Source organism: Varanus komodoensis, unplaced genomic scaffold (genome assembly GCF_004798865.1).
Source record: "Varanus komodoensis strain SLA01 unplaced genomic scaffold, ASM479886v1 scaffold53, whole genome shotgun sequence".
Lineage (NCBI taxonomy): Eukaryota > Metazoa > Chordata > Lepidosauria > Squamata > Varanidae > Varanus > Varanus komodoensis.
In genome coordinates, this window is record NW_025336126.1 from 4,052,170 (window position 1) to 4,080,113 (window position 27,944).

The 27,944-nt window shown below is 46.9% G+C and overlaps 2 protein-coding genes across 2 annotated transcripts; both read left to right on the top strand.

Moving 5' to 3' along the window:
• The first annotated feature begins 3,469 nt into the window (after positions 1-3,469).
• Positions 3,470-15,141, top strand: DNAAF3 (dynein axonemal assembly factor 3). The gene is given in 12 exon segments (XM_044447717.1): positions 3,470-3,555; positions 4,645-4,660; positions 5,131-5,256; positions 8,370-8,463; positions 8,629-8,786; positions 9,655-9,831; positions 9,958-10,080; positions 11,157-11,279; positions 11,930-12,086; positions 13,129-13,243; positions 14,140-14,214; positions 14,985-15,141. Coding segments are annotated over 12 exon segments (1,407 nt in total).
• A 2,419-nt stretch (positions 15,142-17,560) lies between these two features.
• TNNI3 (troponin I3, cardiac type) lies at positions 17,561-27,925 on the top strand. The gene is made up of 10 exons (XM_044448049.1): positions 17,561-17,580; positions 20,154-20,189; positions 20,592-20,604; positions 22,314-22,505; positions 23,790-23,831; positions 24,069-24,200; positions 24,723-24,812; positions 26,048-26,224; positions 26,738-26,840; positions 27,339-27,925. The coding sequence occupies exons 2-9, from the start codon at positions 20,179-20,181 to the stop codon at positions 26,837-26,839; spliced, it is 759 nt and encodes a 252-aa protein (XP_044303984.1). The 5' UTR covers positions 17,561-17,580; positions 20,154-20,178; the 3' UTR covers position 26,840; positions 27,339-27,925.
• Positions 27,926-27,944: the final 19 nt, after the last annotated feature.

A 27,944-nucleotide genomic window follows, 5' to 3' on the forward strand; every position in this document is an offset into this window, starting at 1 on the left:
TGGGGAAGGCTGCTATAAAACGTGAATGTTGGATGGGGAGACCTGACCCAAGGTAATGGCCTTGTCAGAAGATGAAACAAGAGCATCATTTAGCGAAATGGATTAGACAGCAGCAACAAGAAGGTATGCTTTGCCCAAAAGGGAGGGCTTTGGGCGGGGCGGATCGCAGACACAGGAAAATCCAGGCTTGGCATGCCGCCCGTCTCACAGTGGGCCCCATTGCCATGGAGATAGCGTCGCTAGCAGTCTGGAGTTCCGCCCCTATGTTCCTTTATGCGTGCGCTTATTGGCTGCCAACTGTCCCGCTGCACGACCGATTGTACGGGAAGCCTGTCTATCACGGCGGCGACGAGCTGGATAGGTGAAATGCTAGGGGAGCAGGGAGAGCGATTATTTTGCGGGGCCGGAGGAGGGGAGTAGTAACCCTGAGAAAAGTGCAGCGGTTCCATTTTTGGAGGAGAAATTGACCAAGGAGAAAGTGTGGGTAGCATAAAATGAACGGGAGGGAGGAAGGTTCCGTGGAAGAGGGGTGGATTCAGCATGGTAGTGCCAACTGGGGTAGGTCCAAAGTGGGGTATATCTACACCGGGTGAAGCGAGGGAATCGAGCAGCAGCAGAAGCAGCGTGTGCTTGTGTGCTAGAGTAACAGGCAGTGGGTTGCGAACTTTCTGTAAGTAGAACAAGGATAAATCTGGTGGTGGGGGATTTGAACCCAAAATAAGTGCAGTGATGGGAAGATGAAGCTCGGGAAAGAGGGAGGAGGATGGACTGTGGTAATTATTGCTTCAAGGACTTAATGGCTTTGTAGATCAACATGAGGATGGAGCCACCCTCAGAAAAAACTGACCTACATAGGCTGTATTTTTTTATCATTATTATTTGTTATATCCTACAATGTTTCAGGGAACTCAAAGTGGCTACCATAATTCTCTTCCTACCAATTCTCCTCTTCCTACTTCCTTCCTCCCAACAACATGCCTTTGAGGTAGCTTGGACCAACAGTCTGTACCTGGCCCAAAGTCACCCAGGTAGCTCCATGGCTGAGTGGGGACTAGAACCCAGATCTCCTGGTCTCAGTCCCACACCTTTAATCACTACATCTCACTGACATTCTTAGATTAACAGCACAATCTTACATATGCCTGAAGTGCCTGATCCTGCCTAAGCAGGGTCAGGCCTGGGCAGAAGTGGGATGGGTGACTTGAGTGTATGATTCTATGATTATTGCTGTCAACTGCCTAGAGAGCTTTGGCTATGGGCAGTATAAAAATGCAATAATAATAATAATAATAATATGTCAATTCAGATGTAAGTCTCATTTAGTTCATTGGAACTTCTGGGTATGTGGGCATAGGTTTGCAGGTGGGTTATTTGTCCAGTTAGCCCAGAATTGTCTGGAACATCAGGCAGTAGCTTTTGGGGGGATCTCAAGTCCTTAACATTGCTAGATCTTTTTATAACTGAAGAGACCAAAGACTCAATGTGGAAACTTCATACAAAGCCTGTGTTCTACTGAGCAGCCAGGTGGGATTTCCATGATGAAAGTGGAGAAATAGCACTAGGGGAAAAGAATAGCCAGCCATTAGAACCATGTCCTCATCAGCTTTGAAAAAGTAAAACCATGAGATTCTGTTACAGGTCTCATGTGTTTTAATTCATCATACCCTGAAAGAGATGTGTAGAGGAATCAATAGAGGTACCTAAGAAGCTGCCATATGCTTTCAGACCTTTCAGGCCATCTAGCTAATTGTGTCTGTATTGACTGGCAGAAATTCTCCAGATTTCAGGCAGTTTTCCCCTTCAGCGCTATCTGCAGATGGGACCTTTTGCATGTAAAGCATGTATCTGTATCTACAGAGCTGTAGTCCATTCCCATATGTAGGTACTGAATGGACAGAAAGCACATGAGGGGACACCCCCGCCCCCCAGCCAAGTAGGGCTGGATCTGGTCAGTGTTTCAAGTGGAAACAACCTGGGAACCACCTTGAATTCTACAATGGGAGAAAGTCAGGCTATAAATGCAGAGAATTATATCTTTTTTTAGATTCCCCAGATAATGCATTTAATTCTGTCACTAAATTACTATTTTTCAGTTTTCTCCTTTTGGGTGGGGGGGTAGCTTCTAACTGTACTGCCAGCAAAGCAAAATTTTTGCAAAAATCACTACAAGCAGGATAAACTGAAAATGTTATTCAGTTCTTTGACTCAATAAATCAATTCAACTTATTGAGGTTATTGGGTATAAAACTTATTTGTGCCTAATACATTCAAGGCCAGCTTATCTAGAGCTGTTGAGGTTCATGCTGAATCTTGCTCAAAGTCCAAATTGCAGAAATATATTGGGAGCAGAAATAGATTATGTGGGTGTACAATAAGAGGAACAGGAGTGGAGTTGATCTATCAAGATATCTCTCCTTTGCCACTGGAGGCCTTACAAAACATTTAAATAAATATTTCTAACACAATGGACCACAGTCCTACATGTGCTTCCTCCCTGCCTCGGTTTTTGAAGAATATTTCTCCCGTTCTGCATGATTACTTCTTTTGAATTTCAAGAACAGCTTGTGATACAGAATGAAAACCTGTGTTAGAAGAAACAGGCACATTTGTGATTTCTGGGACTTTCTTTGCCCCTTTAAGCTTAGTCCTTGAACACTAGAAGCTTGCACTTTTAAAGCACAAGCTTGTTAACAATTGGATGTCTGAGTTATTTCAGTACTCTACTTATTTGCCAGACTGAACCTCAACTAAAGAGTTAGAAAGTGAAAGGATGATCCTTTTCAATCCCTGCCAGTGGTCATGATGGGGATTCGACTTGGTATGTTGGAGTTGACATCTATTCCAAATCCATAACCCTCATCCTGTATGAATGGCAAAATGCTTCAGACCATTTCATGCTCTCTTCTATCTCCCTCTTCATTCTTTCTGGTGCATTTCATATCCAGTCTTTTCCTTGTTTCTTGGAAACTAACAGCAGAGAGATGTATCCATCCTATGCTTGTGTGTCTTGCTATGCCAGTAATACATTGCCTGAAGTGAACTGATTAGGAGTAGAAGAGCGTGTGGTTCGAAACAAAGGGACAAGCACATGAGGAATGGCGGTTGAAAGCAGTTTTATCATCACAGTTTTGGAACTTGCTGTGGCCCAGAGATGTAAGAGAATGAGTTGAAATTCCATGGGTGAGGTCTGAATCTCTTGGGCATGCTGGGCCGCTTTTTGGAAAATGTGTCACCTTTCATGTTTTTGGGTAACATTAGTTTTCTTGTCAGTGTAATAGTAATACTGTATTCAGACCACTTGGCTGCCTCCAAATATTCTGAATTGAATTGTGACACTGATAATAAAGAGTATGGAAGACAGTGGGTGTATAATGATTTGCAAATATAGGGGAGGTTAGACAGCATGTGAGGCCTACACACTGTGAGTGTGTGTTTCTTACTATGTCTGTTTTGCAGTTTCTTTGCAGCCATGACAGCAGTCGGTAGTGGCAATGGTTTTGGCACCACAGCCTGGTGGGGCTTTTCTCCAGCACTTGACTTGCAATCCATATGTAGGTATCGCTTGTTTTCTGAATATTTTCCTCTTTGCTTGCCTGCTGTATTATGAGACATTGCCCTCTTGTCCTGCTGGTCAAATGGTTTTTGGTTCTGTTGTAGGCCTGGCGCTGAAATGGAGCTGCTTTGGGGAATAAGAAGCAGTCCGTTCAAGATTTCCTCCCTAGCTACTGGGATACCACTGGGACAGGACCTTTGTGCATGCTATCTTTCACTTGAAACCAAAAGCCCAGTGTTTCCCCATGAGGGATATTTGATTTAAACAGCAACCATATAGGCTATGCTAAGATATATCAAGGGCATGGAGAGCACATGGACCTTCAGATCTTGTTGGACTGCAACTCCCATCAGCTTTTATCATTGGCCATGATGATTGGCACTGATGGAAACTGCAATCCCGAAATACCTGCAAGGCCACACATTTCATGCTCTTGATTTAGGGGGTTGCTTCCATGATTCCATTACACTCTGGTGCAGAATTTTTTTCCCTGAGAATTCCAGCTTCAGTTTGAAATGGAAAAACCAGGAGTTCTAGTTCTCATGGTTGTAGAGCTACATTTGTATATGTCCAGGTCAGCAAAAAACTCCAGTCTTTATTCTTTTGCTTAAGGTACATCCAGACATACATAGTTTTGGCAATAAACCTACTGTGGAAGCAAACTTGTTGCATTCAGGCACATATACCATCTCAAGGTTGGTGGTAAAGATGCCAATCCAGAGAAATAGCTGTCCCAATGAACAGCAACTTTCATTCCCATCATTCCCATGTAAAATCTTACAATATTGGGTGCTTGCAGTTGAGGCTTTTATGGTGTCATCACTTTGCCCCATTCAGAACTTTTTACATGGGGGCTAGATGTTGTTGTCTTATGTTTGTAAACCTTCAGTATTTTCTTACCACATATTCTTACTGCAGAAAATCTGTTAATGGGGAAAAAGAGGGAATGCTGCCTGGTACCTTCTGATTGCAGCACCAGAAGCCTGGTATCTGGAAGCACCCAATGATTTCTGGAAAATATTTGCACATTGTACATCTTTATGCATTCTACAGCATCAGCATTTTTCTGGATTTATTCTGACATTTTTGAGCATGTAAACTTCCCTAGTAAGAAGGGAGGATTTGCCTTTAGCACAGAGCAGTGGTGGTGAACCTATGGCACGTGTGCCATTCGGGCACGCAGAGCCCTCTCTGTTGGCACGCGAGCCAAGTCACCCCTGCATTGCCCCGGCAGCCGAGCATCAGATAACCGCGCACAGAGGGGCCATGCTCATTCTCGGAAAGGAGTAGTGGCACCAGGCGTGACTTATTAGCCGTGACTCGTCCCAGGTTTCACATGGCCGGTCAATATATGTCAAGGATATATATATTTGCTTGGACTGGCTGTAAGTTGCTTTTTCCAAACTAAAACCTCAGTTTTCTGGTTTTATTGTAGTGTTGGCATTTTGCGATAAATAAGTGGGGTTTTGGTTGCAGTTTGGGCACTCAGTCTCTAAAAGACTCACCACCACTGGCATCGAGCATTAACAGCTCAAGCTAGAGCCATTTTTGCTTTCCCTACAGATCTGGCTCCTAAGGAATGTCTTCAGCTGTCCCAGGAAGATGTCCCTAAAATGAACATCCTACTTGTAGGATCGATAGATGCTCGTCATATCCTCAAGACTTTGAGTCAGACACACCTATGGCCACAGAGGAAAATCAGTGTGCGTAACTCTTTCCTTTCACCCCACATTTCCAGAGCATCTTGATCTCTGAGTGTTCTCATTATGTATCTCAGCCTTTTCCATCATTGCTCACAGGTGCCCTCATGTCATATTCTGGATCTCTGCACCATTAGCTTGCAGTAACTAGATGGCCCTTCATCATATTGAGCTGAGTTTTGCATGTCCATCACTCTCAAAAGATTTTACATTAAATCTTTAAGTTGAATCCTAGTGTTGCATATTCAGTGGGGTAAATTTCAAAGGTCTAGGAAGCAGAGGGAAAACAGGCTTGTCAGCTTATTGCCAGAACTGATACCTATATTATTTATTTATTGCATGTATAGGCTATCTTTCTGCCAAATTATTCAAGACAGTCCTTATTTTATAGTAATAGCTTACAGTTCAGGAGGCAGAACAGAGAAAGATGCAGCAGCTGACTTGCTAAAACTAAGCAGCCCTGGATCTGGACAGCAAGGCATGTGGGATTTCTATGTATGGGGCCTTATTATTATTATTATATTTATGGCCTGTTTTTTTGGCTCTTGAGAGAAACTCAAGGCAGCCTTCAAGGTTCTTCTCCACTCCTCTTTTCTCCCCATAATAAGGACCACCTGAAAAAGGTCAAGTTAAGAGTGAGTGACTGGCCCAAAGTCACTCAAGGAGCTTAACGGCTTTGTAAAGAATAGTATCTGCATCTCCCAGGTTCTCAGTCCAGCTCTTCAACCACGATGCCACACTGCCTTACTTTGCAACATGCAAGAAAGGCATATTTTAACATGTAGTAAATAAAAATGTTTTAAACCAATAATTTTAAAAATTGGTAAAGCCACTGAAAGCCAGGTCAAATGGTTTTGAGGACTAGATTCAACCTGGGGCCTACCACTTGCTTATGCCTAGCTCTTGGAATAGTGAATTGCCTTACAGATTGTTTGCCCAGCCAAGTGAATGACTGTAAGGGTGAATTAATGAAAATTGCAAAGTATCCACAAGTTCTAAATAGTGCTGCATAAATGCTTGAGAAGGAAGGCACAAAGTACGCTCAGTTTGGAAGGGTCTTGTGTTCCTCCTGGCACCTATGTGCACCTGCATAAAGTGTCTTTTCTGAGCAGCTAAAATAGAGTGAGATGATTGGGAAAAAGGACTCCCTTTGGGAGGAAAGAAGCATTTTCTCTGTCAAACTGAATCAGAGCAAACCGCATTCTTGGGCTCCCTTTCCAAATGTGACTCATGCTGGCCATGTGACACGGTGATGCTGGTGCTCTGCTCCCTTTCCCAAAATGTACGGTGACATTAATTAATTCCTGTCAATGTGAGGACTCTGGTGGGGATGCTTTGACAGCAGCCTATCAGCAAGAGCCCCTTAGCTCTGCATGGTCAGGGTTGATGTTCCAGAAGGGCCTTGGGCTGACTTGTGAAGGAGGGTGTGAAGGCCAAGGAGAGCCAGGGTGCACGTGTGTGGGTGGGGGATCACCGATGCGGCATCACTGGAGCCCGCTTCCCTGTGACAACTCCCACAAGTCCATGCCCCTTGAAACCTCCCATCCTCACCAGCCAACGGATCAACAGCACCGCTTTGTGCAGCCAGCGCTTTTGTGTGTCTCCTTTTCTGCCGTTTGAGATTGTTCTGCACTTAGCATGACTGACGTAATTAAAAGCTGAACTGGAGGCCTCCTGTCCCTTTAGGTTCCTTTAAAAATGAGGAGAGGAGTGTGAAAAGAGGACAAAATGGGGCTTGGCCTGTTTTACTGCTGTGTCAGTGTACATATTTCATCCTGCCAAAGTGCTGTTTACTCCATCAGGGAAAGAGCACCCTTAAGTTTTGACCAGTGGGGTGGTGACAGCTGAGAGTGAGGCAGTTTGCATAAATGACCGTGGCTCTGGGGCAAAGCAAGAAGTGTTTCCTTATTGGTGAGGAAACCGTTATTGGTGACAGCAGCAAACAGGGCCAGCAATAGCACCTTCTGCTCACATATCATGTTATTTTTTTATTCGATGCATGGTATAGTTCTGGGTAGTTGGTGAATACGTATGTGGTTACATAATTTTATTCTTTTTATTTTAAAATAAATTAGCCTTTTCTACCATAAAACTGCACTTATTTCCAGGCAAATACATTATCGCGCATCAGGACACATTATTCTTGCAATGATGGGGCTATGATTTAAGGGTATAATCCTATGCATGTTAAAAACTGCTGGAAATTATAGGATCTTTTTTCTGTCTAAACATACACAGGGTTGCATCTTAAGTGGTTTAAGATGTGAAAATGCACATCCCCTGAGGATTTCTTTTCTTTTAATTAGGATTGACACAGATTTTTTTTATTTGTCTGGGTTGTTTTCCTCACTCTTGTGAAACAGGCACGCACGCCAGCTGTAATGAATGTTGGACTGGAGACGAGAAATGCTGGTTGTGTGCGTCACTCCTGCTGTAATGCAATATGGCCCTCTAAACCAGGGGTGGGAGGGATAGGCCATTAAGTCCAGGGCCTAAAATTACCCAGCTGCACCATCAAATGGTGGCAGGGATGAGTAAACAATCCATCAGTCCAAGAGGCTGAAGAGCCACTGCTATTCAGATAATAGCAGTAGGGAAGGGCTTTAGCTCACTGGCAGAGCACCTGCTGACATACAGATGGTCATAGTGCATTCAGTGGTCCCTCTAGCTCAGGGGTCTCAAACTCGCGGCCCACGGGCCAGTTGCCGGGACGGGGGGGCACGGGGGAGGGGCCCTGCGGCCTTCAAAGTGCCATGGCGCCCGGGCCAGCCGCGGGATGAGCGGCCCACCACCACTGCGGGGGTGGAATACTTGATGCGGCCCAGCCTCACCCAGACTCTACTTCCAGCGGCCCCCAGGTAAGTTGAGTTTGAGACCCCTGCTCTAGCTGGTTCTGGAGAAGAACCTGGCCTGAAACTCAGGGAGTTGCTGCCAGCTGCCACTGATGATACTAAACAGTCCAATGATCTGACCTGTTATAAGGCAGCTTCAGAGGGTCTGATGCTCCCACTTGGTATATGATCCTTTGCCTATATTCATATGCATTCCCTTGTGCACCCTCTGAAACTGGGGGCCGTTTAATGCTTGTTCCCCTCATTGCTTCTCTCTCTACTTAGTTCTTCGTGCTGGAGAACAATCTGGAGGCCCTGGCCCGGCAGCTGCTGTTCCTGAGTCTGGCTCTGGAGCCTGCAGAGAAGATGGGGCTGCAAGGTGAAGGCAAACACACACTCCGAACCCTGACCCTGGTCAACAGCCTCAGTCCCTTTTCTGGGGATCCAGGAATTTGGGCATTAGGCCCATCATCTGAGAGCTTAAGGAGAGAGACATCTACTAAAAGATAACCAGCAATGTCTCTTCTTTCTCCTCCCACTAAAGAGAAGAGTGAGACATTCCTTGAGCTGATGGGGAACACGCTGCTTCGAAGCCAGACAGCTGCCTACCTGCAGGAGAAGGCAGACCTCTTTATACGTTATGTCACAGACCTTGATTTTCAGCAGACACACCTACCCACCTTGGACTTGTCTAACCTCAAGGTGAAATGCAAAATAATTCAGCAGTAAAAGGTTGATTGGGGAACAGGGAGGTGAGGAGGGATGCTTGGTGAGCTATCATTGCATTTCTGGGTTCTGGGCTCCACCTATTGTCATAGAATCATAGAAGAGCAGAGCATGGAAGGGGCCATGAAGGCCACTGGGTCCAACCCCCTGCCGTTGAGGACACCAAGTTACATCATCCCTCTCAGATGGCTGTCCAGTTTCTTTTTGAATGTCTCTAGTGTGGGAGAGCCCACCACCTCTCCAGGCAGCTGGTTCCGCTGTTGCATTGCTCTGACAGAGGAAGCTTTTCCTGATACCTAGCCTGAATGTGGGTTGTCACATTTTGAATCAATTATTCTGTGTCCCACACTCTGGCATCAGCAAAAAAACCCTTCCTCTTTGTGACAGCCTTTGAGGTACTTATAGAAGGATATCATGTCTCCCCCTCAGTCTGCTCTTCTCAAGGCAAAACATGCCCAGTTCTCTCAGTCTCTCTTCACAGGGCAGTGTTTGCAAATCCTGAATCATTTTTGTTGCCCTTTCTATTTTTGCTGCATTTTTCTTTAATCATGGTGTCCAGAACTGGACACAGTATTCCAGGTGAGGTCTGACTAATGAGGAGTATAGAGAAACTACTACTTCTCATGATTTGGAAGTCATACTTCTGTTAATGCATCTCAAAATAGCATTTGGCCTTTTGGCGGCTGCATCACATTATTGGCTCGTTCTGTCTGTCCTTCCAGAGGATCCAAGTGCCATGCCTTCCATTCCTGTCCAGTTCCACCCACTAGACTCTTCTCCCCTCTAGGGGGATTCAGGAGCATTGGCTCCAGCAACTAACAAACACTTGTTCTTTCATGGGCAGTTCAAGGAGCGGGACCAGTTGGAGGCCATCTTCCGGTTCTGGAGGAATCCTGACCCACAAGCTTTCCAGATCAAGCGGCTCTGGGATCTGCGACTCCGACAGTACCTGGGCACCCGCTATGACTCCCGCCGTGGGGTGTGTGACTGGGATCTCACCATGAAGCTGCATGAACATGGGGTGTGTATCTGGAGGTGGCTGAATGAGTCCCAGGGGCTCCGTTTGAGTCTGCTGCAACACACAGGAAGGAGCCTGGGAACTGATTCTGTGTTTTTCTGCATTTGTTATATTCCTTCTTCTTACTAGGCCAAAGTAATAAACTTCCGTGAGTATTTCCAGTGGCGTGACACAGGTGTGGCCTTTGAAATGCGGGAAGCCACCTACGATGTCCCCAACAAGACCTTGGCATCTGGGCGTCTCCTAAGACACGTGAGCTGCTGCTCTTTCTTGAGATTCTGCACAGCCTGGGCTAGGTCATCACTCGAGTATGAAACTGGTGTCTGTTTCTTTTACAGGGATGGGGTGTAAGGAGTGTGACCCATGGTCAGGCAAGATACCATCCTTTCTGTCAACCCCCATCTTGTTTGTTTTTATCCACCTCTCCCCCATTTATTTTCACAACAGCCCTGCAAGGCAGGCTGGGCTGTGAAAGAATGACTGGCCCAGGATTGTGATGTGAGTTTCACAGCTGAGACTCCAGGTCTCTCTGACCCAAGGGTGAGAAGTGCGGGCCACGTGCCACGTTTGGCCCTGCTGCCCCCTGATTTCTCCATCTCCCAGAACAGCATTCGCAGCGACCACAGAGGCTGCCTCGTGCCACTGCAGTGCAGTGCTGAGCACAGAGTAGCAGCTGGCATGTTTCTAAAGTGCTGTGAAAGGCGGTCTCATTTGCAACCACTCATTCGGGTTTTCTTGGAATTCTTCTTATAATTTATTTTCCTCTGCTCTTCTGGGTAAGTATCCAGAGACAATTTCTAGTTGCAGGTACAGTTCTGAGCACAGCTAAAGAAGTAGGTCTGTTTTCCAAGAGTCCATTCCTTCCAGCGCTGTCATAAAATACTTGTTCCAGTTCCCCCCCCCACCCAGTTTGTCTGTACGAGTTATCAATGCATCATGAAAAGACCTTGATATTTGCAGAAGTCTTCCTCACAATGAAGTGCACTGATGTGTCTTTGGGACCTCAGGCAGTCTCCTGTATCTGTTTTGTGGTCCCCAGTTCTTGTGCCGCTGAGGCCTCATGCCCATGGCCTGGAGATGCCAGCACCCAAGTTCCAGGTTTGTCTTGTAATGCTAACATAAGGGGAAAACTTGCAAATTGGAAGAGAGTTTCTCCCTGCCAGTCAGTTTTCCTCTGTACAACTCCTTACCCCCCACCCCCTACCAACCTGGTCTTCTTTGTTGCTGCCATTCCTCAGCTAGGTTCTGAGCCTAATAGACACTCCAGTATGGATAAAAATAGTGACATGATAAACCAAATGAACTAATCCAGGCTTCTCGCCTCCCAGAAAGGGGAGCCAGTGCCAGCTCGGGGATACTGGGGCGACATAGCCACGAGCCCCTACATCACATTTGGAATTGAGGCTGAAGATCCTGAGCTGCTGAAAACAACCAATGGCCTGCCCAGTAAGGTAAGTAAGATTGCCTTTTGCTGAGCACCAGGAAATTCAGTTTTGCTTTATATGCAGGGGAGGGAAGTCTGTGGCTGCATTCAGATATCCCTGCAAATGGAAGCAGTGCGGATTTTTCTCCACAGGTAGAGCTCCTCTTCCATTGGCCTTTGCTCCATAATGAACACATTTACAGGCTCCCAATCAAACACGGTCGTTTCAGTCCCTTCTTCCACCCACTTTGTAAACAGGCAACTTGCATGCTTTGCTGCTTAAACGTTTGTTTAATGCTCTGTTTAGCCATTTTGTTGCCGATCTCTTTTCTTTTTGAACTATCCCAAGAAGGTGGAGGAGCTAGCCTTGTGACTGACAGGCACAAAGCCTGGCCAGTCTGCACTGATGAAACCAGCTTCTCTTGGAAACCTAATTTCCCCTGAACTCAGTTAAAGAGGGGTTCAAGTAAATCTGTCCGAAATGCAGTGAGGGCACTTTTCCAGCAGGCTCATAGCTCAGCTGAGGCCTTTCTGTATGGACCCTGTGCCTGAAGACTGCAGGACCATTGACATGCATGGCATAAGGAAGCTGCAGAGCAGTCATATGAGGAAACGGAGTGAGTGTGGGGCGTCCTGGAGGGGCAGATACAAAACTCAAACTGCTTTTTCCCTCCATAGAGTGCCCAGGAAATCTCCTTGCATAATGTCACTGCCCTCTTGTATGAGCTCTTTTATCACACCCGCTATGACCCACCGGCACCCTCAGAGGGCAAAGGCGGTGGTGGCGACGAGCTTGGTGGCAGTGGTGCGTGTCCCCAGCCAGATGCTACCAGTGGTGAGTAGTTAGTCAGCACTCTCTGTTTAGGGACCTTGAAGTGTCTTTTTCATTACTCTTCTGAGGCAGAAGCTTCCCCAGGATGCTGAGAAGTCTTTATTTGTGGGTTTCACTTGATTGCCCTCCAGGTGTGTTGACCTGGAAATCCCATTGCTTCTAGCTAGTATGACTGTTGCTGGGAATTGCACTCCAGTCCATCTGGCTATGGCTGGTTTAGATCTTTCTGTGCCCCAGGAGTTTAGGTTTCAAAGCATTTACATGATTCCCTGCCCCTTGTTGTTGTTAGTTGCGAAGTCATGTCTGACCCATCGCAACCCCAAGGACAACATTCCTCCAGGCCTTCCTGTCCTCCACCGTCCCCCAGAGTCCACTTATGCCCCTAAAAACAGTCTAACACCTTCAGATAAATAGACCCATGGGATAAAAGAGGGAAAGCAAATGAAATATGTTTAAAGCACTTGAAATGAATTCTTTGCAAATCTTTTCTGCACTAGTCATCCAACAGAGGGCAGTGTGAGTGGCTACTAGGGTAGGGAGTTGCAGGTGGATTTTTGCCTCTTCAGGTTCATAATGCAGCACTCAGAATCACTAAACTTCAGAATTCCCTGCATTTTGTGTTGCGGTGTCTGAGCAGGTGCTTTGCAAGTAGAAACTGCCAGGTTCAGTCCTTGGCATCTGTACTTGAAAGGACCTCCAAGGGCAGTGCTGGGAAAGGCCTGGGTACCTGACTCCTTGGAGAGCCACTGCCAGTCTAAGTAGAGAGTGCCAATCCGATCCCAACTCATCTGAAGGGCACCAAGTTAGGAAAGTGTGTTTCGTTCATAGTCTTGCTCTATAGATACCTGCATGTGTTGGATTCGAATTTCTATATATGTATATATAAAAACAGATATGCGGAAAGTGCTAGACTCCAAATTCTTGGAAAGTTGGTTTTCAGCTTTACTTTTACACTTTCTGCTTAGCTGCAGGTCACCTCTGCACCTTTCCCACTTTCCCCTTCTGTTCAGCTCCTCCATTCCTTCATGTCTTTCCAATGCCATAGGCCCTCCCACTGCAGAAGACGTCCGAGTCTATTTCTTGCCTCTCAACTGCCTCTCTGAGCTCCATCACAAATGCAAATACCAAAAGCTCTTCGACCTCATCTTCTTCTCTTGCAGGTAGGAATAGTGTGAGGGCATTGGGCACTTGGGCTAGAGGAGTGGAGAAGATACGTGAGCCAGGGTTTGTATGCTTCCCATTGCAAAACTGGGGTGTTGGTTGCGAATATCCTGAGCTGTTGGAGTATCTGGAGAGAGAAAAAATCAGTGTGTCTGATGTTATGATCAGAGCTTGAAACGACCTCCCACGGAATACAAACCGGCTCGCCTCGTAATGCTTGCCTATGGGGTCCTTTCCCCTCAGAAGTTCTGTGCGTTCAGCAGGACAGACCCTGGGCCTGCTTCAAAAGGTCCTTTTACTCTGGATGGCATTCATTAATGCAAACTATTGTGCCTGTGTCACCCAACCAAGCAGCCTTGTGTTGGGTGAGTTTCTTCTCTGCTGGAAGGCCCCTTTCTCAAATGTTTCTTTTTCTTTCTTTAATCTGATTTCTACCTACACAGTCAACACTTAAACCCCTGTGTTGTTCATAGGAACATTGTGTTTGTTTATGCCACCTTTCTGCAGTGCTCAAGGTGATTCATGGTTTAATGTCTTGCAATTTACTAAACAAAACAGGGGAAAGGATGGAGGAGAGAGGAAAATAAACACATACCTGATATGGGATAGGGTGGAGGTGTTGAATTTTCAAGGCCTCTCCCTCATCTTTGCTATTAGGAACTACAGTTCCCCGGGGTGGGAGAATTCAGTCATGTGTGTGCATGAAGTGCCATCTGCCCAAAGGTACTAGAACAATGATGCAGGAAGGAAGCCTTGGGAAAATTGCCATTTTTCCTAAACTTATATTTACTAAACCAATTCCAAATTGAGCTAAGGAGTGCTTGTGCATCAGCAAACAAAACAGTAAAGTTCACAGATATTCTTTTCTCTGCTTACCTCCTCCTGCCTTTTACAGCATGGTGCACTTCCTAAAACCAAATGTGAATCTGCTGTCAGCCCCAAAAGCCACTCTCATTGTTGAACTGACAGAGTAAGTGTTATTTTCTTTATTCTCTCTTGGCAGAAAGAGGCCAGCCTCTCAGTAGAGGAAGAGGGCCACTGAGGTGCAGTAGACAGAAGTCTAGGTTTGAAGATCCTTGCCAAGAGGCCTGCTCATAGGGTACCACTCATTCACCCCAGTTAACTTTATCCAGGCATCTCTGGTCATCTGGTCATGTTTGCCTTTATGGGTCTCAGATTTTAATGGTGTATGTGGAATAGAAATGTGTGTTCTATTTAATGTGTGTGTGTGTGTGTGTGTGTGTGTTTATTTCTGAGAAAAATACATGTCCTCTTTTTTGCTGTTTGCACCTTGTGTCTAAAGGGTGCATGTGAAAAGGATGCAGACTGGAATGATCTTTCTCTGCCCTAAGACATAAGAGGGATGGTACTGAGCTAGGAGAACTGATGTTCAGACTCAACAGAAGGCAGTTTTAAAAAGGTGCATTTAAAAAAGCAGGCAGGCATTGGTGGCTATTGAAATTTGGCAGAATCAGCCGTCAGAAATCAAAGGACTCTCCATTCTTGGGAAGATGGAAAGCAGTTGGGTGTTGCTGGCTGCACAGATGAACAGAATGTACTCAAATGAATGGCAGGTAGTGGCAATTGGTACCTTTCCGAATGGAGGGGCTGGTTGCAGACATCCAGTGTTCTGGTCTTCTGGGAGGGCTCCGGGGCTGAATTAATGAGCCACGTTTGACAAATTAGCCAGGGCGCTGAGTACTGTCCCCTCATTCTTTACTTCTCCACCTCTTCTCACAGCTTCCTGCCTGATCTTCGCAAGGAGCAGGTGTCTGAGTTCTCCTCCCGAGTATCCAGCCTGGCAGTGGAGGCGGGATTTGTGCCTGTCCAAACCACAGACAAAAAACCATTTTCCTTGTTCCAGCTTGAGGACCAGGAAGCTTTGGATCCACAATGAAAGAGCCCCTTTGATGACAGCATCTAGTCCCTGATTCCCTTTATACACTAGTCTCCTTCTTAAGCGTTGCTGGGTGCATTTTATTATTGTTGTGCAATAAAAAATACCTAGCTGTAAAGATCAAGATTGTCGGTCTGTGAAGCAGATATCAGATCATGGGGAGGGACCCCTCTGCTTCTGGAATTATTTTAATTGTCAGAGTCAGGGTGTCTGTCCGTCCGTCTGTCCGTCTGTTACATGGCCGAAGATAAAGGGGGTTGGTTATTGAACTGTTCCCAAGTAATCAGCAGAAATAAATGATGCCCTCTTGTCAGTATCCAGGGAACAACATTGCTTTCCACTGCTCTGTCTTCACCTGGTGCACAGCATCAGCACTTTGGAACTCTTGGATCATTCCTCCTAGGGCAAGTGGAGAAGGAAACTGACTAATTTGAGAGGCACTGCCTCAGGGGACCTGGAGCACTTCGAAGCAACAGTTCCCAAAGGCTTCCCTCACCTTTATGTGAGGGGCAAAGAAAACCAGTTCCTGTGGATTCCCCTCTGTGCCCTGAAAAAAATGACTCCCATTTCTCAGTGCATGGCTGGAAATAACCAAGAACTGGCAATCGAGAAAGTGGGCAATACCCTCCCAGACCACCAGCTCTCTTGCGTTCTCCTCTGGGCAAAGATTCCCTATTCTAAGGCAGAGATTTTGAAACCAGAAATCTCTCAAGGGCTCCTGGCCAAGATAACCAGTGGTAGTGGACCATGGTTAAGCTTCCCTGAAGGAGAACTAGCTTGCTGCTTCCATTCTTCTCTTGCCATGCACTGCCACAAGGCGCTACGTGCAAGAATGCGTTCTCCATTCCCACAGAATGAGAGTGAAGTTCACTGGCCTGTGTGAGCAACGCACGAGCCAGTAGAAACACTCCGAAATGTTTTGCAATATGCAGCCAACGCTGTGGCAAGCAGGGAAGGATTCCTTGAATATAGAAAGCTCTGGGGAAGAACTGCTGCCTGGGTGTTTTGTTTATTTAGATCTTTATGCCAGCATATCCAAAATCGGCATCGTGCATAGCAGTTGCGATAATGGCTACCCACCATAAAGGAAAGGAAAGGAAAGCTACCATGACACAGAAGGAGACCCTGGCTGGGAAGTGCTGAGGAGAGACTTCTGTACAATTGTGGTTATTCTATTCTTATCCTCTCTCTTGTCCTTGGGACCTGGACTCCTCTCTGCTGCCCATACTCTGGCCTTTTATCCTAGCCATAATCCTGGAAGGTAGATTAGGATTAGACCAAGCTCATCATACAGACACTCCCCAAATGTTCAGCCTTCCACACCAGGCCTGGGTCTAATATTTGGGTAAACTTCTCCTTAACAGACCCAGTGTAAATAATTGATGATAAATTTATTAACAGCAGTAAGATTAGTAATACCAAAATAAAAGGTAAATATCAAATAGTTGACTGGTATAAAGTCTGAAATATAGCTATTAATGAAGTTAATTTGTGATATTAAATGGAAAAATGCGTGATAACTAAAAATAAATGTCAAAATACTTGGTGTTTATTGCATATGTTTTAATAAAAGGAAAGGGATGTGAACCAACACAAGAGTCAATGCAGTTCTGGAAGGGAAGTGGGGCAACCTGAGTGACTTGATATGTTGGTCCTGGTGGAGGCAGCACTGGTATTGTTGTATTGTTTAATTGTGTTCATTAATCATGTTTAATTATGGTCATTATTGTTATATTAACTGCAATATTTTTGTTAGTTTAATAAAAAATATAAAAAACAGACTCAGTATATTCAGACAATATGAGGATTCCTTCAACTACATGAAACGCTCATGGCCAAACTCTTCTCAAACTCCACTCTCTGGTGTGCAGCATTCATTGTCACACAGAGGTTCTGCTAATGTACATGGTCCATTCATAGGTGTGAATGGGGCCTTGCAGTTTTTTAGACTTCAATTCCCATTAGCCCCAGTCAGTCAAGACTACTTGCTCAGGTATGTAGTCTAAAACATCTGGAGGACAGCTTGGAGAAGGCTGGGGTAGTCTAACACCAAGGCCTTACCAAGAAGCTAGGAGTCTTCAGTGTGACTATCCGACATGCTCCAGGTGTTCCTTCATAGAGCACTGTGCCCCACGTTTGGGGCAGAATCTGGGGGAAGGCTCTTGATGTGTACGCAGCTCTGTTTCTGGAGCAAAGGTGGGAGTTGAATATAAGCCCCTTTTTTCCATTGGAGGCTCTGCCTGCCAAAGCAATCCTTTCTCTCCCTGGTTCTATGAGTGTCTTTGGTCAGCCCTTATCAGAGGAATGTGTCCCATTCTCCTTCTTCCCTAAAAGGCTTAGTTGGTGCTGAGTTTCTGTCTTTATAAAAGGCCACCAGCCATGTTGGTGCCCATAATCACTGGGAAACTGTCCTGCCAAGGTCAGTCCATCACCCACCAGGTAAGTGGGGGCAGTTAAGTTGCTTTGGAAAAGAGGAGGAGGCTTTGTATGTAGGAGTTTCTGCTATAGAGGGCAACCTTTCCTCTAGGAGCACATAATAATACAAGGAATACTCCCTTTCATCTGGTTTTTAAACATTCAAATATTTCACCTGTTACTGAGCAGTGAGAAGATTTGTGCAGTCTTTGCAAAGTACACTAAATTGTGCTTTAAGCTGTGTAGGGCTTTATTTTCTTTATAGGGTTGTCTCTTTTTTTAGTACGTGAAAATTGTTGTATCCCTGTAGTGCATATCGCTTGAGCAGGTATGGCAGAGAAATAGAAGCAAGCACACAGGCAATACATACCAATCTGAGAGAGAGATTCAGCTCCTGATCACATTCCAGAACCAAGTCCCAGCTAGGTTGGAGCCCAGTGCAAGCATTTTTGTCTTGCACAGCAGCTGATGCAAACCTCACAATGCTTGTTCAGGATAACTAAATTTATCAGCCAATATTATTTACATGAACAATTATTTCAGTTTAGCACTTGCACTTTTGAATTGCCTCCTTTTATCATTATTTTTCTACCCCTCCTTTCTCTCCACACTGAGAAATTGTACAATGGTAGCATTACCTGAAAATTAAAACCAATCCTTAATACATATATACAACAGAAGGCATAATCTGCCTTGCCTGCAAAGCATCTAATCAGGTTAATGTACACTATGGCGGAGTGAAAGCTCGGGGCACGATCATGCACACATTTACACAGAAATAAGTCCTACAACTTCCAGCTTTCTGGGGGATACTGGGAGGTGCAGGAATTATTTCTGTCTAAACATACACAAGCATTGCACCTTTAATTATCCTGAAATGCATTTCTTAGTCCTGTTTTTTTAAAAATTCTCTTTTTTTAAGTTGCAGCTGTTCCACTTTTGGGTTTTGCCAGATTTGTTTGATTAGTCACCCTAAAGCTTTTGGGCTAGAGAAGCAGGGTGCAAGTATCTGAAATCTATCCATGTCATCAGGCTTTTCATTTATGTGCGGGGTCCTGTTTGAGGAATGCCTTCTCTGTACCCAGCGAGTGGGCAGCAGACGCAATTTCAGTCCTCCATACCCACAGGCCACCTGCAGGGACTTCAGCTGTTTTCATCCACTCTCAGGGAAGTCTTCCTGGGCTCATGAAGTGGTCCCCCCACTTGGAGGCCACTGGAGACCTCAATACCAAAGGTGTTCTCCGAATCTGGAGCCAGCCCCATTAGGTTGGGAAATAAAGCCAGTCATAACAGTGATTAGAAGTGTTTTGAAGAAGCAGAGAAGGCCTGCCTTTTATTTCTGTCTGTTTCTGGCAGCAGATGTCTCCAGAAAGGGTGCTGAATGGTTGGTTTCACACCTAACGCTAAGAATAAAGGCGTCCCTTCGCAGCTCTCCAAGTAGGGCTGGGTGGCAGGGAGGCTGCTTCTGAATTTTTTGCTGCAAGCCTGTGAGATTTCTGCTTCCCTTGCTTGGAAAGGAGAAGTCTTCGCATTTATTTGAAGGCAGCCCGTCTCACAAATATCAAGTCTCTCCGCAGATATTGGAAAGTCAGCCACAATTTCATCCCTCCATGAATCAGTGGGGTTTCTGGCAGGCGGAGGGATCCCTTTAAAGAAGCATCTCTCTCCCCATGCAGCACTGACATGGGGCTGAGCCAGGGCAAGCAAGCTGGGGACCAAACCGACCCCTGCCCCTGGTCTTGTGGCGCTCATTCTGCCAAGGAGGCCTGGTTGTGGAATGGCCTGGCCCCATTGTAGAAGTGATAAGACAGCCCAAATTTAGCTGCTCTGGAGTGCCAGCGATAACGGCTTGTCTGCTGCATTGTTCGGACACGTATGTCAGTACAAAAAGGTCTGATCAGTGAGGCAAGCAAAAAAAAAGAACAAAAAAAAAAAAGAAAGGCAAGCATGCTCCAAAACTTCCAAAAACTCCAAAACCAAAAGAAAGGCTTGCTCTTGGGCAACATTTTCAAGAGAGAGAATTGCAATTATTGCCAGAAAAGGCCAGGAGTAGACTCAATAGCCTTACAGGCCCCTTCCAATGCCACCATTCTATAATTCCATGAATTTCTGGTGTGACTTTTCTTAGAACAGTGTGTACAGTTCTGTCACTACTAAAAGGGACATGGCACAGTAGGAAAAAATGCAGAGAAGGGCAGCTAAAATGATCAGGGGCTTCAAAAGAAGGTTGTAACAGCTGGGATTGTTCAGCTTAGAAAAAGTTGAGCAAGGGGAGTCACGATATACGCAATGCGACATTTGCTGCCACGGGAAGCGGTGATGGTCACCCCATGGGGTGGCTTTTGGATAAATTCATGGAGAAGGCTAGCATGGCGACTCGTCTCCATAGCGACATGCTACCTAGAAACAGCAAGGCTCTACACACCAGGTGCTGAGGTGCTTTGGCAGATGGGGATTGTTGGATTCACTTCCTGCCGGGGTCATTTCGTGGGCAGCTGGCTTGCCCCTGCGTGAACGGAATGTGGGACCACATGTCCCATTGCCCTGATCCAGCAGGGCTTTTCTTACCTTCTTACATTTTAACGTCTTGTTTTTAGACCATCCCAAGTTTGATTTCTCGGCATGGCAGAAGAGTAAGTAGTTGTTATTTTTTTAATTATTAGTTATAGGAAGTGTGGCACATGGTGTTATTGTGGTGGTGGTAGATCTGGGATATATGTCTGAACTCTCCAAGAACCAAGGTCTAGGGAGCAAGAACATGGGACATTTTGTTTCTACAGCCCTGGAAATGGAACCAGAATTGGCTGTGCCTCTGGAGGGGGAATTACGTTTTTTAGGGCTAGAAGAAAGACTGTGAGAGCCAAAGTTTCCCTAGGTTAGGAGCAATCCTAAAAGTAAATGTAAAGTAAGGCAGTACTAATCGGGGGAAACACTTCAAAAGACAGCTTTGAGGCTTGGTGGGGATGGACAGAGTGGTGTAAATTAAAGAGGATTATTTTCAGTCTGACTAATATGCCTCCTTCTGTTTTTTACAGAGAAACAATTACTGTAAGTATTAACAAAAGAGCATCCTGGAAACCAGTGAAAATAAACACCTTTTATTTGCTTTTTATTGCAATCTTTTCCTTCTCTAGATCCATTATTTAATGCACAAGGACAAGTGGCTGTCCATATGGGGTAAACACGGCCAGCATGGGCGGGTGGTTAGAATGCTGGACTAGGGACCTGGGAGATCTGGGTTCGAGTCCCCGCTCAGCTGTGGAGCCAACTGGGTGACTTTGGACCAGTCATTCCCTCTCAGCCTAACCTACCTCACAGGGTTGTTGCTGTGAGGATAAGATGGAACTATGTAATTCACTTGAGGGTTCACCTCAAGAGGAAAACGCCAGGATATAAATGCAATGTTGGGATGGTGGTGGTGATGCTGATGATGAAATGAACTGGTGGAATGCAGGGCTAAGGGCCCAATCCCATGCATGTTTCGAAAGAAACCCTAGCCAGCACAGGGTCTTTTTCTATGTAAACATGCACAGGATTGCAGCTGCAGATTGCTAAATAAACACAGTAAAGTCTGCCCACGTTAAGTTGTGAGTATTCTACCAAAACTAAGTGCCTGCAGATCCATCATAATCATGATCTTCTTGGAAAATACAGCAAATCCGTTATGGTCAGCTGACCCATGGCTTTTGGATCTTGCCAGGTTCCACCTTAGCCATAAGGTCTAAGTCCCTTAGTCCCTCAAGATAAACTTTGGAAGAGCATCTCTGCTAGGCTGAGCCAGAGCAAAAGCCCTAAGAAAAGAGGTTAGGATAACTTTTGCAAGAAATCACCAGCGTCATTTCAGTCTAGAATTTAGAAACAGTGCCATGCCTTTAAAAAGTCTGGATTTAGTATCTTGAGATGTGACTGTCTGCACAGGGCTTGTTATGATCATATTTAGCCATGTGTTCCACCAGCATGTGATTTACAGAGAGCATCCAAGCAATCCTGGGAAGGCACAGGCTCTGCCTTGAAAATGTGTGTGATGAGAAATTTTGCTCACGAGACGCTGAAGAAAATTCACTTACCATGTGTTCAGTGGAGCGCTTCTTTATCGTCACTCCACATCCCTCCAGGGGAAAAAAAAACTTGAAACTGAAACTCAGGCTGGGAAGGTATAGGAAGGCTTTCGTGGAAGGTTTTGGCCGGAGGATGCACACACAAGCCAGCGATGTGGCCCCTCTCCAACCTGCACAAAACAGTCACAAGAAACCCGCCTCTCCAGTGCCATCTAGTGACTAAACCTTAGCACGAGGCTCTCCCTACAGAGGCTGAAACCTGGCATAAACAAAGCCCTCGATCTGAATGGAGGACATCTTACAGTACATGCCCCGATCTCGCTTCATTTTGTTCTCGAGCAAGGATGGCATTTCTGAATAAGGGGGCAGCAGGGTGGAGTGCTTCAGCTTTCCCCCGGCTATTGCCCTCCAGATGGGCAGGACGGCAGATCTCTCCATTCTCAGCCAGCAAGGCCAGTGTGAACCATCCGACGCACCTGGAAGACACCAGGTCGGTGTAAGTGGGCCACCATCAAAAGATGTCAACCAAAAGTGGAAGACTGATTCCATCTCTGCCCCTTCCCTCTTCTTCCCTCTAAAAATCAGGAAACTTTCAGGGCGTTTGAAACAAACAAATTGAAAGCACCCTTCTCTGTAGCATCTCTTAAAGACAATATGCTAGTGAACATGATTAAATAAATGCACCCTTTATTTCTGTAGTATGAGGAAGAGGAGGAGGAGGAGGAAGAATATGTGGAGGAGGAGACCGAAGAAACTATCACAGAGACAAAGCCGGAGCCCCCGCCGCCACCCAAGCCTGCTCCCCCACCCCCTCCCCCCGCTACCGTCCCTCCCCTCCGCCGAAAGTCCTCTGCCAATTATCGAGCCTATGCCATTGAGCCACATGATAAGGTGAGTTCCAGCTTCCATGGGTTTATACCTGGTGGTTTCCTGGTGCTTTATCCTGCAACTCCCATCATCCCTGCCCATTGGCTGTGCTGGCTAGGGCTGATGGGATTGGCAGGCCAAAAATCTGGAGGGCCAGCAGTTGCCCACCCCTGTTTTAAAGGCACATGGAAGGTGAATCTGAGGGCAGAACTACACGGGGCTGGATTTAGGGGGAGGCAATCCTGGGAGCTGCTTGGGATGCCTGGCTCAGGCGGCCCTCTCACTGGCTGGCTGTTCAGCAACCCAAGCCAGCAGTACCAGCAGCAGTGGTGACTCGTGGCCCCTGTGACTGGGGAGGCAGAACACAGCTCAGCAGAGGTGGAGTTGGGGAGTCAGCCAACATTGTACAGAGGGGCATTGAAATATATAAAACTTAGCCTGCCAACCATCTGGCCAAGTTCTCTTAAAAGACATAACATTGTAGAAATCATTATAAGCCAGCTCATTATTTTTGCAGGCTCACAAGGACATTATTAACCATCCTGGTTTTCCTCAGGACACACAATTGCAACATAAACCAGCCAATGATTTTTGCAGTTTAGCTCTCATTTTTTCCTAGAACCACAAATGAATTAGAGACCCCTTCCCCCACCCCCATTACAAGAAGTGTACATATCCAGAAAGTGCGCCCCTATTCTAGTTCCTCAAAGCAAATGGAGAAATAGGAAGCAAGCAAGGATGTCCTTGCTCTCATTCCCATTCTCCCATCTCTCCCTTCTTCCACGCAACCAAATTTGAGAGCGTGATTGTCTGGCTTGGCTCAGTCCTGAGCTGCCAACAATGTCCTCCAGCCCAACACAGGAAGCCCCCCACCCCCTCGCAGAAGGAAGTGGGTTTCTCTTACTGGCCAGCTTGCTTGAAGAGGCTGAGCTGAGCCATTTGAAGGGGAAGAAATGCTCCCACCGATTCAAGGGAGGGTGCCCCACCTGGCGGCCTTGAAAAGCCTTTCACTTGCGCGGAAAGGTTCTGCACATGCAGGTCAGTGCATTGGCACGCATGGGCTTAATAATGGCACTGCCGCACCAGATGTGGAGTTTCTAGTCCTGGTGCAGTGGCAACAGCAAGCAGCCACATGGGTGAGCTGGTAGCAGCAAGGCAGTTTCAAACAGAATGGCAGGCCAGTGTGGGGTGGCCAGGATGGGGCAGCCCACCCTTTGGCCTGGGACTGGAACCGTTGCTGGACTTCTGGAGGATCACATGAAGCTCACCTCCTATTAACCGTTTCTGTTTTATTCCGTTCCATCACAGAGAAAATCCAAGATAACAGCATCCCGGAAATTGCAGCTCAAGGTAAGATTGTGAAATTGGAGATCAGGGGGTTGCAACTGGCAGGCACAAAGGAGTAACTTGTGGAAGGGGCGCACCCAGCAGGATTCTGGGGGGCTGGAGAGGCTGTGAAAGCTCTCCAGACACAAAGCCACCCCTCAAGGACGAAACTGAGCGGTCCTGGACTTGTTTGTTGTGCCGGAGTGCCTGAGCACGGCTAAACTCATGGGCCTTATCAAGCTGCCTCTTCTTTTGCCTCAGTCGCTGATGCTGCAGGTGGCAAAGCATGACATGGAAAAGGAGGATGAAGAGCGGGCCCAGGAGAAGGAGCGCTACCTCTCCGAGCACTGCGTCCCCTTGGATCTGGCAGGACTCGGCCCCACGGAGCTGCAGGTATTTGGGGGCGGGTGGCTGAAAGAGGGAGCTGCCCCCACGGATGGGGTGCCGTCCGTGTTCCAGCAGGTGAGCAAGAGGAAGCTCACTCCATCTTCAGGGCCTGGCCAGGCAGAGGAAGGTGGCTGCCCAAGACAGCAGAGTCCGGGGTGTGGGAGGCGGCGATTAGGAATGCCGCCGCTCGTTCTAATCACTGCTACCACGTGCTCACTTGGCAAACAGTCGGCGGCGGCACCTCCACCCCCTCCTTCTCACCACTGCCACCGCCTGGGCAGAGGGAGAGTCAGATGAGCAAGCAGGCTGCAAGGGTAGAGGGGAGGAGCCGAGCCAGGGGGCCCTTACCCGCCAGACCCTGCTCGCTGGGGCTCCTCAACGGGTACCCAACTGCTCCTGCTCTCAGCTGCAGCCCCGGTTTAGGCAAGGCGCTCTGGATGTGTTCAGCGAGCAGAGCGCCCTCTCCTGTGCGGTGCCTTTGGAGTCTGAGCTCGAGCTGCGCAACTGACATCTCCTCACTCGCTTCAGGAGATGTGCCGGCAGCTCCACACGCAGGTGGACAAGGTGGATGAAGAGCGCTATGACATGGAGGCCCGGGTCAACAAGAACATCAACGAGGTGAGGTTGGGATGCTCCCACCGGAGGCCCGGTTTGGCACTGGGGCTGATCTTTTAAAGGAGTTGGATCCTTCCCTCCCATTGCCCACACCATGAGTGTGACCAGGCCAGACCAGACTCTCTGCCAATCCAGGCCTACTATTTACTGAAAAGAAAACAGCTTCACAATACTAAGCCATGAATAGCATCATGTCTAGGTTAGATCTTTTTAGCACCTTTGCAGGTTGCTGATGCAGGACAGGAGGAGTCAGAGGTACCATTCATCAAGGTTTCAAGCTGGTACCCTTCAGAGCTGTTAGGTTACATCTCCCATTAGCCCCAGAAGCCATGCTAGTTGGCATCTCAGCACCTGTGATGTGTTTAATAGAACTTTATGTCTTTGTTAGTGCCAACAGAAGAGCTTTTTTCCAGCTTAAGTGCCATTTAGGAATCAGTTTTCGGACAAGATTGAAGCTAGGGTTGGAAGGGTTAATCTTCCCTTTCCCACAAGTCTCATTTTTGGAATAGGTGAAGTGCTAAGGAGAGCCACTAGGTGTCAGTACCAGGCTGATTTTCATCCTAATTAGCAATCTAATTAAGGGGAAAGTGAAGGGTGTCGCTTCAGGTGTCTGCTGTATTCACAGAAGAAACAGGGATGGAGGGGGTGTCTTGCTTTGACAGTAAAAGGGGGGCTCTGTGTAGGATACTGAAATGCCCTCCACCTTAATCTCTGTTCAGCCTCCTGCTTTAGGATGTGCTCTGATGGATGTTTAGACAAAATTAAGCCCAGCTACGTATGTTTCTGCCTATACATGCACAGTGTGTCTGCAGTTGCTTTTCTCCCTTCCAGTTCATTTCCAATATCAGGCCGGGAGACTGACTTTGGAAGGGAATTAGACAAATACATCAATAATCAGTTTATCAGCAGCGATAAGCAGCTGCCTGAACGCCCAGGTAATCCCTGCTGTAAAAAACCTGAAGTGGCATTTGGCGTTGCAGAAGCTTGTTTGCTTTTCCTCCGTGGAGGACGTGTGGGAGAAAGCTGGACAGTACCCAGGTCAAAGGCTATTACCTAAATAGCCTACCCTGAACAGATGCCTTTCAGATGTGATGGACTACAAGACCCACCCTTCTCAGTCAGCACTATAGGCATTGCTGTCAAACACATCTGAAGCGCGTCAAATCAAGGGAAGCCTGAAACCCTAGCTCCACTCCTTTCGCTCATTTGTTAACAGAGGTTGTACCTGTTCACTCCAGATCCAGGATTTGAACCAGAAGATCTTTGACCTGCGGGGCAAATTTAAGCGCCCTGCCCTTCGCCGGGTCCGCCTCTCGGCCGATGCCATGATGCAGGCCCTTCTCGGCTCCAAACACAAAGTGTCCATGGATCTGCGGGCTAATCTCAAACAGGTCAAGAAAGATGACACTGAGAAGGTGAGGCTGGGAGTGGGGACAGGAGGGTGGATAGATACCTCACTTTAAACTCTGTGGGCTTCGATAGCAGAGGAGAGACAATATTCTTCATCACTACGCCAAGGTTTTGAGGAGGCCTCCACCAACCTGGCACTCTCCAGATGCTGAGGAGTACAAGCTGGCTTTCCCACTGATCAGGGATAATGGGAGCTACACTCCCAAACACCCAGAGAACACCAGGCAGGGCAAGACTGGGCTATGGCGCTGGACAGCGGCTGGCCCAGTGGCCACCTGGCCTCTGCAAGATTCCCATCTTGCTCCCAGCATATATTCCCATTCCTGTAGGTCTGTGTGCTTTGACTGTAGAAGGTGGCCCTGCAGGGGGAAAATCTTGGATTTAACCCTGGCATTGTCAGTTGAAGACTATTAGGATTGGAGCTGAAGCTGAGACAGGGCCGGACTTCTCTGCCCCATCTCAAGCTAGTAGTTTGTCCCACAAGCCCAGGTTCTATCAGTTGCCCTCTTGTCCTGCAGGAGAATCGGGAAGTGGGTGACTGGCGCAAGAACATTGATGCTTTGAGTGGCATGGAAGGGCGCAAGAAGAAATTTGAGACCTCCACCATGGGGCAAGCCTGAGGTGAGAGAAATTCCTTCAGCCGTGGTTGGTTTGTGATCCACCTCAGGGTGATTTATGGACCACCAACCTGGACAGCGGGGCAGGGGAGGCGTCAGGAGACATGCTGAGCCCCCCCTCCAATTGCCTAGCATGTCATATAAACTCCGTCCCTGCCTGGAAGCCAGACCGTGGGTGGGACTAGATCTCTGAGCCCCCTTCTAACTCTCTGATTCCATGATGATGAGGACCATACTTAAGGTTATCTAGCTCTTTCATGAATTCCAAGCATTTTGCATGCATCAATTAACTGTAATTCCTACCACATCCCTGTAATACGGATCAGGGTTGTATCATCCTGACGCAGGGACCGAATCTGAGAAAGACTCATTGAAGAGGAGAGATCTGATTTCGGATTCATAGCACAATCTCCAGGCTCCATGCCACTCCAGCCCTTACGATGAACAGGTACAGCCAGGTATTGATTTCAAGATGATTCTTTGTATGCTTTCTCTTTTGCAGATGGGCTCCCTGTCTTCTGCCCAGCTGGTGGACACCACAGAAACCTGCCTGCAAGAAGAATCCTTTCCTCATATGCATTATTTTCCTCTGCAGTTTGAATAGGAAAATGTAGGAATAGGAATATGTAGGAAAATTTGCCACACGGGCTTGTTCTCCACCCTCCTTCCTCTGTAGGTTGCTTATGGGAGAATTTAGACTCCAAAACATCCCAGAGAAACGCATACCTGAAACAGGTAATAGAGAGTGGAGGAGCTACAAGGAGTTCACTGAATATATACATGCACTTTTGGCATCTATGAACACTGGATTTCCAAGTATTTTTTAGAAAAACACCTAATTTGAGGCAAAGAAGAGAAATCCATAAAACTGGAGCAAGGAACTTCAAGGCAGGGGCAAAATCCCTTCCTCTAGGCATCCAACAGCAGCTGTCGGGTGTTCCCTAAATGACTCATCTCCCCTGCCTGGTTCTACCCCCTTTCCCCCAGTCAGAAATTTTAGCAGCTTCCCAGATTTTGTGTCATTTTTCCCAGTATGACATGCGTCTCTTAAGCCTTAATGTCTGCCAGTAAAAACTGAAGAAACCCTAACAAGCTGAACTTTGTATAT